Source organism: Diuraphis noxia, unplaced genomic scaffold, assembly GCF_037042655.1.
Source record: "Diuraphis noxia isolate RWA-SAM2 unplaced genomic scaffold, SU_Dnox_SAM2 contig0001, whole genome shotgun sequence".
Lineage (NCBI taxonomy): Eukaryota > Metazoa > Arthropoda > Insecta > Hemiptera > Aphididae > Diuraphis > Diuraphis noxia.
Window position 1 is genome coordinate 93,044,957 of NW_028301711.1, and position 17,239 is coordinate 93,062,195.

The following is a 17,239-nucleotide window of genomic DNA, read 5'->3' on the forward strand; positions in this document are numbered from 1 at the left end:
AAGTCACACCAAATGTATATCCTATGCTATTCCAATGCCATGTACAAATATCCACCTTAATAAATAATTGAAAAGATTAATTTTTAAATTTATACTACAACACATTTTTTGAAACACATTCAACGCTATTGACGAAAATGTGGATACAACTCTATACAATCCTGAAGTAAATATAAGACATTATACGAAAAATATACAGAAGAACAATTAATATGATAATATTGTTATTTAAACAAAAAACTGAAAAAGGTAAGTTTTCAACACAGCTCTGAATATATAGGTCATGACATGCTATGATATAATATCTACTTTTGATATATCAATTTAATGATAGCAACGTTTGGAACTGCGTTACTAATTAATTTGTTCAAACATTAATAACCTACATTTTCTACAACAAAATTACATCATAATATAGAGTGCTTGTAGTATACCACGCTGGCGCTCGTACATCTGGTATCGTATAATGCAAAAGCTACACGAACGACCGATACGCTCTAGAGAATTTGTCAGCATTTCACATCGAGATAATAATACAATAATAAGATTTCACAAAATTATCTGTAAACTGCCTGAGCATTGATGGAAACGCCGAGTTACTAATTTTTCATCGAAATATAGGATATGCATTATTGACAACTCACATTGAAAGGTATTTCTATTGTATTTTATTTAACGTTGATTAACTATAAAATGATTAATAGCGCATAGGAGAGTGAGTGTTATTTAGTTTGTTATAGGTTGCCAAGTTGGTGTATAATATATTAAAATGTAATAAGTTTTGAGTTTTACCTGAGATAGATTTGGAAACAGCTGCCTTAAGAAGCCGATTGTCCTTTTGTCTCTGACATTTTTATGGCTTGAGTTTTCTGCTTCGACAGCTAAAAATGCTTCAGATTCCTGTATGGGAAACACAATTTTTATAAAACAAAAAATGAGTATTTTTCATAAAAAAAAAAAAAAAAAAACGATTTGAAATACAGTTTTAATTCTTATTATTACACACAGAAGTCACAATAGGTTTCCTACACATTTATAATCGTAATATTATAACATAATATATTAATATATTTCTGTTGCAGTTTATATATATTTCTTGTCTACCACAAACATAATACAATATTAATAATACATGACGCGGGGATCTAAGTTTAATGTCTTGTAAATTATGTGTTGGTATATAATATTATATATATTATATATATCATAAAGTATGCAGCTAGCTACGTTATTAGATATATGATATTATGTTAGGGTACCTATGCCTATACATGCTATATACGCGAGTACACGGCTACAGAATTTATAAGATAGATTATACGGTAATTATCAAGAGGTGTATATTATCTGTTATGAAATATAAATGCAATATCGATCAACCGTCACGGGTAATTAAAATCAAATTGGCCTTAATCAAATCTCAATTAAACGTTAGTCGGAAACATAATAACAACCACGTGTATGGTTTTATTTATGAAAGGGCGTGTTAAAAAATTATGGTGAGCAACCGATATTTTATTTTCATTTTTCATCGTGCTAATTTCGAGAAGGTTGTTGTAGGCAGCAACAATTTTGTTGTATTTACAAAATATTATCGGTTGATTTTAAACATCAATGAAAACATGTATATTTTACGTAATTCTTTCACGTGGAATACGAAACAATATCATTATTATATTATATACACATTAATCATACCTAGTTAGTACTTGCCTTCTACTTGTAACGGGATTCTGAAATGAAAGTGCACATAAAATATTTTGTAATTTAGTTCCTAGTTCTTAATGTTTAGATTGCTCTAGCTAAATGTACTTTTGTAAATTATAATCATTACTTAATACTTTATGTTTACTGTTTATAGAATTATTGTTCAAAAATCAGGTGCATGAGTAGTATTTAAGCAAATGTCTAAGATAATTTAAAATGGTTTTCTGTACACCTACCTATAATGATATTTTGTTTATGAATATTTAGATTTTAGACATTTCAATTTAGTTAATTTATTTTTTAATGTTATAATTTATATTGAGTATACAGTCCATTAATACTTAATGATTAGGTACACACTATAACAATATTTTATCCATTGGTGGGGAGAAATACGGGGCACTTGTCTCCCTGGAAAAATTATATGAATTTATAATTTAATTAATATTAGCGTGTTATTGAAAACATAATAAAATTTTTAACTTTTAAGATATGAAATACTTGTGTATGACAATAATTGTTCATCATGAAAAAGCGAACTTTAACAAAAGTAGTTTCATTCAAGATGTCATTAATATTTTTGGAATAAACCAATGAAATTTGCAGTTTTTATTAAACAATATTGAATTATACATTTGATTAAATTTTTATATTTTTTGAATAGTACTTGTAATTATTAAAATGTATTTTAATTAATTATTATACAGGTACTATATAAATATTAGCATATTTATATTTTTATGTTGAAATTACATTAAACCTTTATTCAGCTTAAATTTGAGAATTTTGTTATTTTGCCCCTCTTGAAAAGTTATCTATGGGGGCCCATGATTAGAAATATCATCATTGTCAAAAGAATATTGTCCATTACAAAACTTATTATACAACTCAACTTTAATGGGGTATACTGAATAGAATGCTTAATTTAAAAAGTATCTATCTATGTGTTTGATTTGTCTATGAAATTTATTAATTTATAGTAAAAAAAATTAAGTTAAAATGTTAAGTATCTATAATTAAGCAAATAGATGAATATTGAAATGCTCTTGTACCTATATCTACTTAAGTGTTATTTTTAAAGCATATATTTTTTGCGCGATTAACCAAACTCATACTTAATAATTGTTATAGTGTAAACATGAAAATAGTGTTTATAAACAAGTTCGAAGCTTCAAGCTGTTTATCCCTTATAAACGTTCTTAATCCTATAGGCACTTTAACTTATGTTAACCTGAGTGTATTGAATATTGTTTTAATTAATAATAGACTAGCAGTCTTACATTATTTTTATATATCCATAACATCAGCTGTTTACCTTATGTTTTTAACTGCATTATATTTCTATACTACATACACGTTAACTGCCATTTGGGGGTTTTATTTCAATAAATAAAAAAAATCAATATTTATCCGATGATATTATTAATTTTGTAAAATGTTGTCATTTTAAATCTTATTTACACGTGATTATAATTTATCATCAAGTACAAAATGTTCCTTAAGTTATGATTCTCTGCGTGTCTATGCGCTAAAATTGTTTAGACCAATAACTTCGAGTACATAACTTGCATCTAGAGAAAACGTAGTTACCTATACCTATCATATGAAATTTTCAATTGATGTTTAATTTCTAATATCCAATGGCATTTTGATTGTTACTTGGAAATTTAATTTTAATGTGTAAGCACCTACATATCTATTAACTGTACCCAAAAATGACTATTACCTACGTTATTTATAAACATCATACACAGTAATATTATACCACTTGCACATTCATAGCGTAACATATGTATATATCATCATTACATTATATCAATAGATAGGTTTAAATATGTTCTTAACGCTTTTTGATTTTTTTATAAATTAAATCAAGAAAAGATTTTTTTATATAATAAAAAAAATCCCGTTGTGGGTGACTATTATTAAAAATTATTAAGTGTACTGTATCTTGTAAAAATGTACAAGTTTTGTTTTAAATACAAGTAATACAAGCAGTACACCACTAAAAAGTGTAATAATCTAAATGCATACTTGGATACATCGCGTATCTACACAAATATTTTTGATTATTAAAAGTATAATACACGAAATAAATGTGAAATAATAATGTACAAGACATATCATTCGAAAGTTGAATTAAAATTCTACCGATGGTATCAGAATAGTCCTTGAGGCTCTCGTTAAATTTAAATTCAACCATGACGTTAGAATAAATATTTTATTTTTGTGATCTAACCGCGTGTGACACTTCACTATTATTGCCTCTTCGTGTTTGGAATTATACAATAATTATTGTCGTATGCATTAATTGATCAGTGATGAGTATTTAGTTGCTTTTTTTTTACCCAATTGGATTCATTAATTACGGGTGGATATTCGTTCCATGTACTTACGTGTTTCGTTTACGAAACAATCATTGGTCTTTGTTTACGTATACCTATTACATTCATTATCAAATATTTAACCGTGAAAAATTATAAAATTATAAATAGGTACGTCCACTGTTCTAAGATACGAAATTCATTACAGTGGACGTACGTAATCTAATATTAACAATAATTATATTATGTTGGGTTAATATCATAAAGTAAAATTAAATTAAATGACACACTGTACAATAATATAATAATATATACAAAAGAACGACGTGCAAACGATAGGTGTGGCGTTAATGTTTATTTGTTATTTTTGTTTCTTCTTTTAAAATCATTGTGTTTCGCGTGTGACATATAATATGTATGTATTTTAATATTTCTGCGATAACACTTACTCTGCAGGTATTTAGGTTGATACCGAGTAAGGCCCTCATCTAGTAGCATCTTATAATTTACTTGAAATTCGAACGGACTTGTTTAATGCACTATATACACTGTTATCGCTATAATATGACCATACAACGACTATTTCATCACAATAATTATTATTAATTTATTAAATCGCAAAAATACTTTTCGCTTGGCGATATCGTTTGATGTGTATATATACGGCATAGATAGGTAAGGTAGGTAATATCGTATATTATAACGATCTTATAGAGTTATGCGTTCTGCAATTGCTGGGCATGCCACGTAGATTCCATGACCTAATATTATAATATTGGCGTGTCGGACGTACACTCGTCATCGGTAATTATTTCAGAAGCCACTGTCGACCGACAATACCAATTGCCAATATTGATAATAATAATAATATTATTATATCAATCGATACACTTGCGATGGTGTTGTAACTTGTGACTTGCGATGACCGTGTTAAACACACCGGACTTGGAATGAAAGTGATTTCGACCGGACGATATAGGTATACGTATGTAACATACAATAATATGTTTTATTCTGCAGCGGTTATGCTGGATGTTATATCAACGTATTCGTTTTGTATAGGTATACAAGAGGAAATTAAAAATTAAAACACGGAAACGACCACGTGAAATAAGCAGCTATATACGTTAGCGATAAATTGTTATTCGGTAGAAAACGTGTACATAACATAATATGCAGAGGCATGATGCAGTTGGATAGTAATTGGTAAGCCGTACGCGACATACGAGACCAGCGAAATCTGTTTAAAACCTATCCATCTAGAATTTTTTATAAAAAATAAGCTTTTAGGTAATACCAACGTACTCGTATTATTATTATTATTATTATTGGTTGTTAAATTAATGTACGTAATATCGTTTCGCTGAGTATATTATACAGCGGTCGTAGACGAAAGCTGGTTAAGACGTATACTTAAGCCTGAAGGGGGATATAAGGAAGACTGAACTTTTTTGTCGCTTTCATCGGCGTTCGGGGAAACAGTGTAATAAAAAAAAACTAAACACCGACGACACGACTGCTTTCACTGTCATTGAGGTTTATTCGCCGGCCGCTAACCACGGTCATGTATAGGTACATCTCTTCTGTTATATCCCCCTACCTATAAATATATATATATATATATATATGCACCCATAATAATATTATACACCCGATGATGATGATAATAACGATAATATTATAATCAACGCGACGTATCGTAGTGTTGCGTTTTTTTGAACTTGCTCCCTCTACCCCGCCGTCCACAACAAGCGGGTATCACGTAGGTATCTATATATTATTATTATTACTTTTTATATTATATAAACACTGTCGTTTGTCGAGAGAGGGCGGAAACGTGCTTGCGCTTGCCAACGCACGTGCACTACATATAATTCGACGAACGTCGAGACCGTGGGCTCGCGTATGAAATACATACTATTATAATCATAATAATATATTGTAATATTAATGCAAGAAAAATAACGACGTGAGCCAACAACTACACGATAATATTATAATATTATGCAGTACGCGGTGCGCTGTACCCATATATCATGTTCTGCGACGTCGCTGGCGACTCGATGTGAAGTAGGTAGGTACGTAAAGTGTAATTTTAACATACATTTTACGATTATATTGTAATTATTATTATCATTGTTATGTAACTCTGTGCGCGTGTGTCGTGTGATATAGTTAACATTGTATGATAATTTTATATACGTTTTACTGCTATATAATATAAGTTGTACTGCAGTAAGTAGGCACATAGGTAGGTAAACGACGGTTCGCCAAGACACGAAACCGAATTCGAGAGACGCAAGATCGCTGCAGCGGTGTCGTTACACAATAATAACAATATAGAAAGGGTGCAATACAATACGTAAACAATAGTATGTCGTATGCCGGTATACGGGTTATACCTATCTACTTAAAGTACATACGCTTGAAAAATTTAAACGAATTGCAAAAAATAATGAATTTTAATTAGCGATTTGTTTGTATTACCTGTTTACAGTTACGGTAATGGAAGTTAATTTTTACTGGCTAGTTTAATGACACACACACACACACACCACTGGTTTACGCGTGTTTGTCCGATGCCCACCATAATAATAATAATGCCTACAATAATGAGATATTCGCGATGCCTATAGTACTCATCAGTCGGAAAATTAATTACAAAAACATCATTAAACGTGTAAATATTTCCGAGTAAATGTCAAAATTTTAGCCTACCTATAGAACACGGGTATAATAGTTTATACGTATACTGTATAGTAATTGAAAAATTATTAATATGGCGTTGACGGTGATGACTGCATACTTTAAAAGCATGAAATACGTGTCAACGAAATACGATTGGACATTGATTGATAAGAAAAATAACTGCGATGAATAAAAACTTATGGCTGCGCGTTTTGATATAATAATACTATGACAATGTTTGTCACAAAAGTGTGGTTGTTATTATATTTGCCGTGGTACAGTGTTGTGCTGGTGTGTATAGGTACGACCTATGTGTAGAACTCTGAGGATGATGGAAAGTAAATAAAAGAGCAAATGTATATTATAAAAACAATTGAACCGATTTGATTATTAATATTATTAGTAATTTTTCTACTCGTTGTGACCGATTTAATTACTCCAAACCAATCGTGACTCTTAAAACATCGCCTCTAGGAGATCAAAACCTAACAAACGGTATTGTGTATATCAATTATCAATTACTTTTAAGTTACTACATAGCTGCCCATAGGTATAGGATAAACATTTCATAAATCCGGTTTTTACATGTAACCCGTGTTCCAGAGAAACAGCTGTTCAATGATTGTTAAATCATATGGGGTATGGCCAGGTTAGGTATTATTATGAATTACCTACATTTGTATATATATATATGTGTGTGTGTGTGTGTATATATATATATATATATATATATATATATATATATATATATTTTATGGTCTAATTATAATATAGTTACCAGGTATATATTGTTAATTGCGAATCATATACCATGCAATTAACGGAGTATACTTGTATAGTACGGCGTGTTAAGTACAAAATGTTAGTAAAACAATCATTTATCATCATCGCCATTCGTCATCACTCGTCATAATTACGAAACGTATAGGATGAGACACGCATAATAATATCATAATATTATAGGTACTTTGTATTATCGTCGTCACCGAGTTATGCACAGTGGCACTGCAAGAAATATAATAACATAATAATATTATAATCATCTCTGGTCTGTGGTAGTAGTTACCTACAATAATTATCCACTATGATAATAATAATTAAAACACGAGCCATTGTATGCTAACATTGTGTTCTTCTAAGTAGGTTTAACGCTATTAAGTTATTATTTTATTATGTATGAGATAACACTACATGGATTTAAAGTATTTGTAATATAATATACAAATATAATGAAAGTAGCTGCAGTTTAAATAGGTTTCGAAAAATGTAATGTCTAGATTGCCTTGGGTTATGCGGTAATCCGTCGGTCTCGTGTACGGCAGTTTGTCCTCGGTGCGGGTCCAATAAAATATCTTCATAATATGTGTACAGATAATATTATATATATTATACATTAAATTGAATATTAAACATTAATCATAATCCCCGGTGAGTATTGCATGTTATAAGCATGTGTTTACAGTTAGTGCCAAATATCATAAACAATAAGGACGCGAAACGCGTCGAAAACGAGATGCATAATATATTCTTTACGATATTATACCTATATATTGCAAAAGTGATTATTGTTATTAATATTTTTTTTTCTTGATTAATAAACTTTACCTTTTCGATCATGGAATCTAATGACTTGACGTTAGAGCTTGCAGGGTGGCATTCAGCTAACTGATACCACGTTATGAACAAAACCAAACACATGTATTTAAACATCATTTTGAATACCGGTCTGAAAAAAAAAAATAAAAAAAAATATATATAAATTAAAATTGCTTACGGAAACAGATGGATAATTTGAATTTAAATTCTATTTTGTCATCGTTTTTATTGTTTGTGTTTTTATTTCTATTATAATAAGCCACACTTGTATACATATTACGTTTATATATGCCAGAAACTCAGAACTAAGGCATAATTTGCATTCCCATTAAAAAATCAAGGACTTTACTGTAGTATTAAGGTAAAAAGTGTGCAAAGAACAATTACAGTGACAAAAATATAAAAAAAAACATTTAATTTATTTTGTGAAAGTAATATTGCAAGTAAAGATCATTCGTATTCGTATACATAGTGTTGACCACAGTGAGTCATGAAGTTAAAACGATTTCGTGTATACATTTTTGAGAAACATACTTATATATATATATATCTGAAAGTGCTTCAGTGTATAATATTTCAAAAGGTATATTAAAATTAAAATATTAAATGGTTAAGTAATTAGACATTTTGTAATTGTTACATAAAAGAGCATTAATTGTTATGCACAACGCATAATATATATAGAGAAAACATATTTTATAATGTAATCCAAACATCATATATATTATATAGTTGATGTCGAATTCAAAGATTAATTGAACATAATGAAGAATATAGTTTGAAATTTTAACCACACAATGGTTGGTAATAGATAAGATTATTAATCACAATATTTACTCAATTAATATTATCGTATTCAAATTTAAAATGTCTTCATGATTCGTTAGCGATATTCATGCGATCAACGTGTGCGTTGATATCACTTCATTTGCTAGACCTATAACCACTCTAAGTTGGTTATACCAAATTACATATTATAAAGATTTTATTGAAAAACAGTTTTATTAATTTGCTAATAACTTTTTCCCATTACTAATTATTATAATATTGTTTACATATAAGTATGTCGTGTTTTCAATTTGGAAATATTTTTAGATCGGTAGAAATAATTTCTGCACACATAAATTGTATGTATAACACAAAAACTATATTATTATTAACTAATTTTGCAAACTAATTGCTGTAGATTTTTTCTTCAGCAATCAACGTAGTGTTTGAGATCTTGTATTGTTCAATAAAATTGGTATTTCGAGTAAGAGCTAGAACTCACGATAACCTGACTTACATATACATACATACATACATACATATTATATACATAGCGTTCTACAAGAACACATAATATTAATAATAATAATAATTTTTGTTAAGTGAGTATTAGTATATACATGATTTTTTTAGTCAACAAAAAATGTCAAAAAACCGGTAGAATCCATGTTTAAAAGTAGTCGAAGAATTTTACGAAACGATTGCTTCATATCGACAATATTATTATGTATTGAGTAAACGCGACGAGGTCGAGTACTATCTAAAACGATCTATGGTAGATATTATAGATGTATTATACATACCTAAAAATAATAATAATAATAATTTTATAAAAAATGTACAAGATACATGCTATTACGCTTTTACAAATGATAATTAATTTAAGTGCCCATGTCTATGAAAAAGGTATCTACGTCTATATATTTTGTTGCAAATGTGATTATCGTGACGAATTAGCGCAGCTCCACATCACTTACAGGTACCTAGTTAATAACTATAGCTCAACTACTTTAGAGGTGTCACGTTATGTGATGGGAGGAGAGGAGGAGTGGAAGATTTTCGGTAGTTCACGCGTATCACGATGAATTCATGGGTTTGAGATGATAACAAAACGTTTATAAACTCTTCAAGTGCGTATATTATTTATTACTGTGATTTGGTAGAATTTCGTGAAAATCAAAAAACAAATGCATGTGATTTTTATTGTTTTCATGAAATGGCTCAATTTAGGAAAGGCCTAAATATCGTACAAGTGACTATCTATTAAAACAAGTTATATATCTAATGTATTAGAATTTATCAAGCTATAAATCCACCGGGAGCTTATAATAATATGATAGTCTGAAAACGACGACGGCAATAACAATATAACGTGTCTAGTGTCTATATTAGAACTTCGCACGATTAGTGGTTGGTCAACACCCGCAATGAAGCACGCAAGTTTTACCGAGGCCCGGTGAAGATTTTGTGCGATTTAATTATGCCATTAATCGTTAGGTATGACGATTTTATTTTTAGAACACCAACGCATCTTAATGATGTTGATAATAATATAATATAAAAATTTATAGCATACAGTGTCTTATAATGTCGTCGCGTGATTTCGTAAGATTAGTGACGTGGGAGTGTATAATCAGTGTGCGTGTACAGTGTATACATACTATATGGTCTAAACAAAAGCGAGAGTATAATATAATCAAACTGGCGCGGGCGGATACCTAGATAAATCTTATAATAATGAATTCACTCAGCGTTGTGTACCTATATATATATTGTGTCTATAATATATTGGAAACGCGTGCTGGTTACGATGTCGACGAAATACGAAATATAATCCCAACGATGGTTTTCATCGTTGTGCAGTGTACCGGAGACTTTAACGAACCGAAAACCAAAAAAAAAAAATTCAATAGACCGATCAAAATACCATTAATAGCCATTTTTTCCAATTATTCTTTTGTTGATAATTTTAAAGGATTGTATAATAGATAAAATAAACCTTGTTGTGAATGGCGAATACCACACGATTATTGAACACAAATAATTAATGTGAGTACTTTACAAGCTAATTACCAGTATTTTATATTAATTAATTAAAAATGGAAGCAAATCTTGAATGCATGTATAATACAAGTAAATAGGTACCTTCAAAATATTGTGTAATGGACACGAAACGAGTTAAAAGCAAGATACCTACCTAACCTAACCTTACGGTATTAAATATTATATACTTATATCGTGATAGTGATTATTTTGAAATTTTTTTTACCTATATATCATCATTGGTACTAATCGGTTTTCGTTATTAAAAATAATGTTCTAAAAGACGAGTTAACAATAAAAAAAAAAAATGTTTAATGATCAAACAATTTTTTATGCACAAGTCTTCCGAAAATATCGTTTCCTCACACAAATATATTTTCTAATACTGTATGGTACCTACATAATATGTATAATAATAATATATTATAATATTATTGTAACTGTCGTTGAATGACGATAAAGTGTGCACAGGTTGTTATGTATAGCAAACGGAGACTTACACAATACTGTATAGAATACTATCTAAAAAAGTATATGATATAGGTACCAACAGCTTGTATGAAAATAATATATAATGAGAGCGTAAATCGCAATTTTCCGGGGCGTGTAATAATTTGTGCAGTTGTGTTATTATAATATGTATAGTGCAGATATATAGTAATGTCTATATTATAAATGATAATAATAATATAGTCCCCGGACTTGATGTGTTTGTGGGGCAACCATATTCAATGTACGCCTTTATATTATGATATATGTAGGTATACCTATCTAGCTAGCTAAAATATATCCGTGGGCAGCAAACGTTCGTATAGAAATCGTAGACACGTTCGGTTTGCTTTAGTTTTTTTTTTTTTTTTTTATTGTTACACCGATTAAATGCGCACGTGTAAAAATCGAATAAAATAATTTTGTGTTATAATATACCTACATATCTACTTATATAGGTTTATCCGTAGGAAATCACGATGTGGTGCACCCACAACTTGCACATGGTGACAACAAATCAGCGTACCCGTACAAAGCAATAATATCATATTACGTCCAACCGCATACAAAATAATTATTTTATATTATTATAAGCATTTTAAAGGCTTTATAGAACAACACGACGTCATCCAGTACTGGTGATCATAGTGTTAGATTTGATTTTTAAACGATCGTCACATATTCCAATGACGATATTAAAACCATATACGCGTCTCGTTGCGATACTAAAAAGATTTGAATCTTCTAGTTCTGCATCCTAGCACGCGCAGTTGCACAATTTCAGATTTTTTGTTATGTTTTGTTTTCTGCATATTCGTATGGGTACCACACATAATTTCATTCAAATCACTAATACGTACCTACTATTATAACATTATAATAATTTTGGTATAGTATTATTAAGAAATCACATTCGTTTCGAAACTGATAGTTTTTTAAATTACCCGCGCCCGGGAACTAGATTCTCGGAACGTCATCTGAACGTGAATATTTTTACTCTGGCAGCTGTAAGTAGGGGGTACAGTTATAGGTTGGGTGCACTCGTTATTTCGTTATATTAAAAAAAAAGTTTTCAACATGATGATAATATGATGCGTGATGTTATTCAGAGCGGAAAAAATTAGTCGTTCGTATGCGATCGATTTGAATATTATAATAATGCAGTATAATATGTAGATTGAGCTTTCGATATAAATTGGGCAATGTCGGTGGCGTCATCAAACAAGCATATTAAAATGAAAACGAAAACTTGTATCTCACATCTATATACTAAACATAAATTAGACACATATCAGATCCTCTACAGTACTCATTGCCCCGACAAACTTTCGTTGTAATATTATATTCATAATTTATATTTTATATATTATTTTATATTACTTATATCTAAACATGAATGAATACGTAATGATAAATTTAATCGCATGTGGTCTCAGCAGGTGATGGTTTATACAACATATCAAAAAGTAGATCCTTAGGAACAACAGGAAATCGCCATTATACACAGGACCATCATATTATACTACATCGCGATAGTTCTTCAATGAATATTATGATTGTTCCTATGACTGAAAAATCCTATACAGATCGTAATAATATTGGTATATAATGAAACTCATTAGACTATCTGTACGGTTTTTCTTTTTGAAAATTGGAGAGGAAACATACGACAATATAATATGTATATTCAATTTGGGGTGTGATGTGGACGAAAAAAATTAAATAAAATCCGAATTCAATATTATAGGCACTACTACATTAACAGCAAATCCGAGACGTCAATACGACATAATGATCAATATACAATATTAAATAATATATAGTGGCTGGACGATATGATGGGACGAATAATCAATAGAAAGTAAAATGCAACACACGCATAAGAGAAGGTTCAGACTGGCCACCGACCTACAGTGTTTATGATATAACAGTTATTTTAGTTTCAATCCACTTTCCTTTTTACACATATTAAAACGTGTATCTTGAGTAACTCGTCCTCCTTATAGACACGCAAACTTATCTACCTAAAATTGACTGTATAGGTAATAATAATATATTTGCATACACCTAAAACCAATTAGAGAATTAGACTGTATATATAAATGTGTATGCGATCGATTGTCTCTACAAGTAGTTTATTATTTCGTTTCGATTAGAAAATATTTAAAAAACAGATGTTACCTATATAACAGAGATCAGCTGTTTCAATACATACGACTACAGTTACAAAAAAACTTGGTGGCACTGAGACGATGCGCTTTTAAATAATTTATATAAATGAACCATTCACATTATCATAATAATGGTATCTTATCGATTTATCATAGGTTGTCGTGTCCATAGACATGACCTATGCTCATCACAGCGTAGATTAAAGTTTTCAAATATATTCTGATAATCTGATATAATATGTTGGATGTATCACTTTCAGAAATTGATACCTAACAGTTCATAGGGTAATACATATTTATTTACAAAATGTATAAAATATAGGTATTGCGCCCCTCGCCCCTTTCACTTTAGTCGGCTATAGGTTCCTACAAATAATACGTTTATATAACCAACAAAAAACGAGTTATTAAATTATTATAAAATATTTAGTTATCGTTAGGTTGTTCTTCTTCATACCTACATGGAATTTTGTTTTAAAAATATATATGGGTATATATTATATTATATAGGTGACTAACCTGTTAGTTTTTCATGTGTATTTAAATTTAATTTTAGTATAATTAAATCGGTTGTAATAAACAAATAATTGCGTTTAATAACAAATACAAATAATAATTTTAATTTTAATGAAAAATCAACTCATTATTAAAATTATATCATAAAAGTAACATATAATATTATAACGGTAAATATAGAATTGGCATTGGTTAGAAAACACGTTTTGACTATTGCGAGCCGATTATCGGTATTTGATAATGCATAATAATAATATATTCTTGTTATGTAAAAATTGAGAATTACTCTGTCGGTTCACTTATTAGTTATTACTTATTCACGTAATTAGCACTTCCCTCCACTATGCACTTCACTCGCTTTGCGTTATTTTGCTTTCCCTTTCAAAATCGTTTAATATTTCTTCTTGGTTCGGGTCCGACGACGTCGATCGATCGGAACGATATTATTAATTTTCGTTTACGATTCATTAATATACTTGGGTAACGCGTACTTGTTCTATATACTATAATATATATTATATATAACGTATATTATTATTATTATTATTATTATTATTATTATTATTATTATTATCTATACCAAAGTTCGTGTAAATATCGTTAATGTGGTAAATAACCATGGGAAAATAACAAATAATCATGAACGTTTTAAGAAAATTTGCCCTTGAATACCACAACTCTCGAGTGTTTTAATCATTATCGCGATGAATGAAAAATAATATAATTTTTCGAGTGTGTGTGTGATGTGCTGTGTTCATAATTGAACAATGTGGCCGGTAATTATTGTTCTTTATTCAATGCCGCGAACTTGAAATAATATTATTATCATATTGGCTACTAAAGATTTGTAGGATATTATGGATGGACACTGTAATTAATGAAAACCTATTGTAATAGTAACACCAATAATAGGTAGGTAGTTACGTATATACCTAGCTATGTACTTGCCGTCTACCTATATAGTTATTTAAATCAAAATATTGATGATCCAACGAATTACATAATAAGTCAAAAATTTAAAAACGAATCGAACAAGTTGTTTACAAAAATACATGCATATTATCCAACCAATTTTTTGTTTGCGTTATATTATTTTCAATGATGAAATATTTTTATTATCTTTAATTATTTTATACTGATATAAATCGAATTTAAATTGCTTAAAATATGAACTTTTAAGAATTAGATACATAACCTTCACGTATTCACGTATAAATCAATAATTTTATGTATACAGGTGAATGCTATAGGTATATAATAATATAATATTTAAATATTGTAACTATTATATGTGCTATATAATGTCTAGAGTATGCAATAATTTTATTGATGTGTGACCGTAATTATGCGTTTATTCAGACTAAATAAAACATAGGATAGTATAGTGGACAGTACCTAAAGACTATAAAGTATATAGAATGTATCAATTATATATTTAATAATCAATTAAAGAAATTACTGTGTTACGTATTGTGTCAAAGTTAATGAAAAACGTTCATGAAAAAAGCTAAATCAACAAATTATATGGATAAAAACAAAACATTAATTAAATTATTGAATAAAAGTGTCATTTAAATGGTCAAAATGTGTACTAATAATAGTACTCTAGGATATGTAGACATAAAACTTATCAATCACAACAAACTAATAATTAAAATCTGTAGATAGTTGTATCATTATAAATTAAATTAATATTAAAACTATTTTAGTTGTAAAAAGTACCAGTTAGTTAAATATATTAAACGAGTTTTAAATAAAACATTAGTAATTTAAACATTTTCTTATTATGTATATAAATTTGCACAATAACTACGACTTTTATGTAATCAAAACAAAAAATAATAAAGTAACAAAATATGATAAATCTTATACCTTGTGACATAATTTCAAACCTTCTTCAGTGATTTTGCACAAAAAAAAAGACTTATTTTTATTCACACAGTCTACTGGTATTTAACCAAAGTATTATGCATGGTGTTAAAAATTTAAATTAAGAAAATATAAAATATGTAAATTATTATTTGATTCACATTTGATCAAATGACTCATATGCACGCGACATAATAGGTACATCAAAAAATTATTTAATCAGAAGTTGCACTGGTACTTGAAAATAATTGTGTTACATGCTCCTTCAAAATAATATCGACTTTCAAGAAATAGTTAGTTAGGTACATGTAGCGTGTACAACAATTTCGTATCACCGCTGACTAACATGTTAAGCAGTTGCAAGATATTATTATGTTATGATGCGATTGAAAGTTTTTGTCGAATACTTCAAAATAAAATTAAAACGCCTTTGTTGGTAAATACAAAAAGTTAGTTATTATTGTAACAATTTTCTCGTACCTAAATGTTGTGTACGTGCGTGCGAAAAAAATACAAATAAAATATATCACGGTGCTACTTACTTCTTCTGACGGTGTTTACACGGAAACGCGGTTTTCAGTTGCAGTGTCGATGTTATTAACGTCAACGCGCACTCGCAGCACTAGCACATTTCAAGCACGAGGACCGACGATGACTTAACAACGTATCACCTTGTTCCTAATGTGCGAGTTTAAAGCCACAGTGGATCTTTGGTGCCGTAGAAGGGTCGGCGCGTGCCGGACTGGAGGGGAAACTGACCAATATGTAATAATAACACTATTCGTATGTACCTATGGTACGCATGATACGAACGGTGAAAGTAAATAATATATAATAATATAACGCTGGTAGACGGGTATGGGAAAAAACCTAGTGTGTCCCATTAGTCGTCGATGGAATATTATACACACACATAATACATAAACGTCATAATATCGTGAATATATAGTACCGGGGTGTATGATGGTTACGTTTTAAAATCAGTTGTTGTCCCGTTGCTGTCACCACGCAGGTTCGACCCAAATTTGTTTTTTTTTCCAATAGGTACTTTTACCGCTTTTAAAAGTC

The 17,239-nt window shown here is 29.4% G+C and overlaps 1 protein-coding gene across 2 annotated transcripts in view; it reads right to left on the reverse strand.

Annotated features, from left to right (window-relative positions):
- LOC107166292 (uncharacterized) overlaps positions 1–16,875 on the reverse strand; it is a 39,626-nt gene extending 22,751 nt beyond the window's left edge. For both annotated transcript variants that reach the window (XM_089218883.1, XM_089218877.1), the window contains exons 1-3: positions 16,714–16,875; positions 8,325–8,445; positions 793–900 (exon numbers count right to left, since the gene is read on the reverse strand). In XM_089218883.1, the coding sequence (XP_089075009.1) occupies positions 793–900; positions 8,325–8,432 (216 nt within the window). In that variant the 5' untranslated portion in view covers positions 8,433–8,445; positions 16,714–16,875. The remainder of the gene's footprint in view (positions 1–792; positions 901–8,324; positions 8,446–16,713) is intronic.
- Positions 16,876–17,239: the final 364 nt, after the last annotated feature.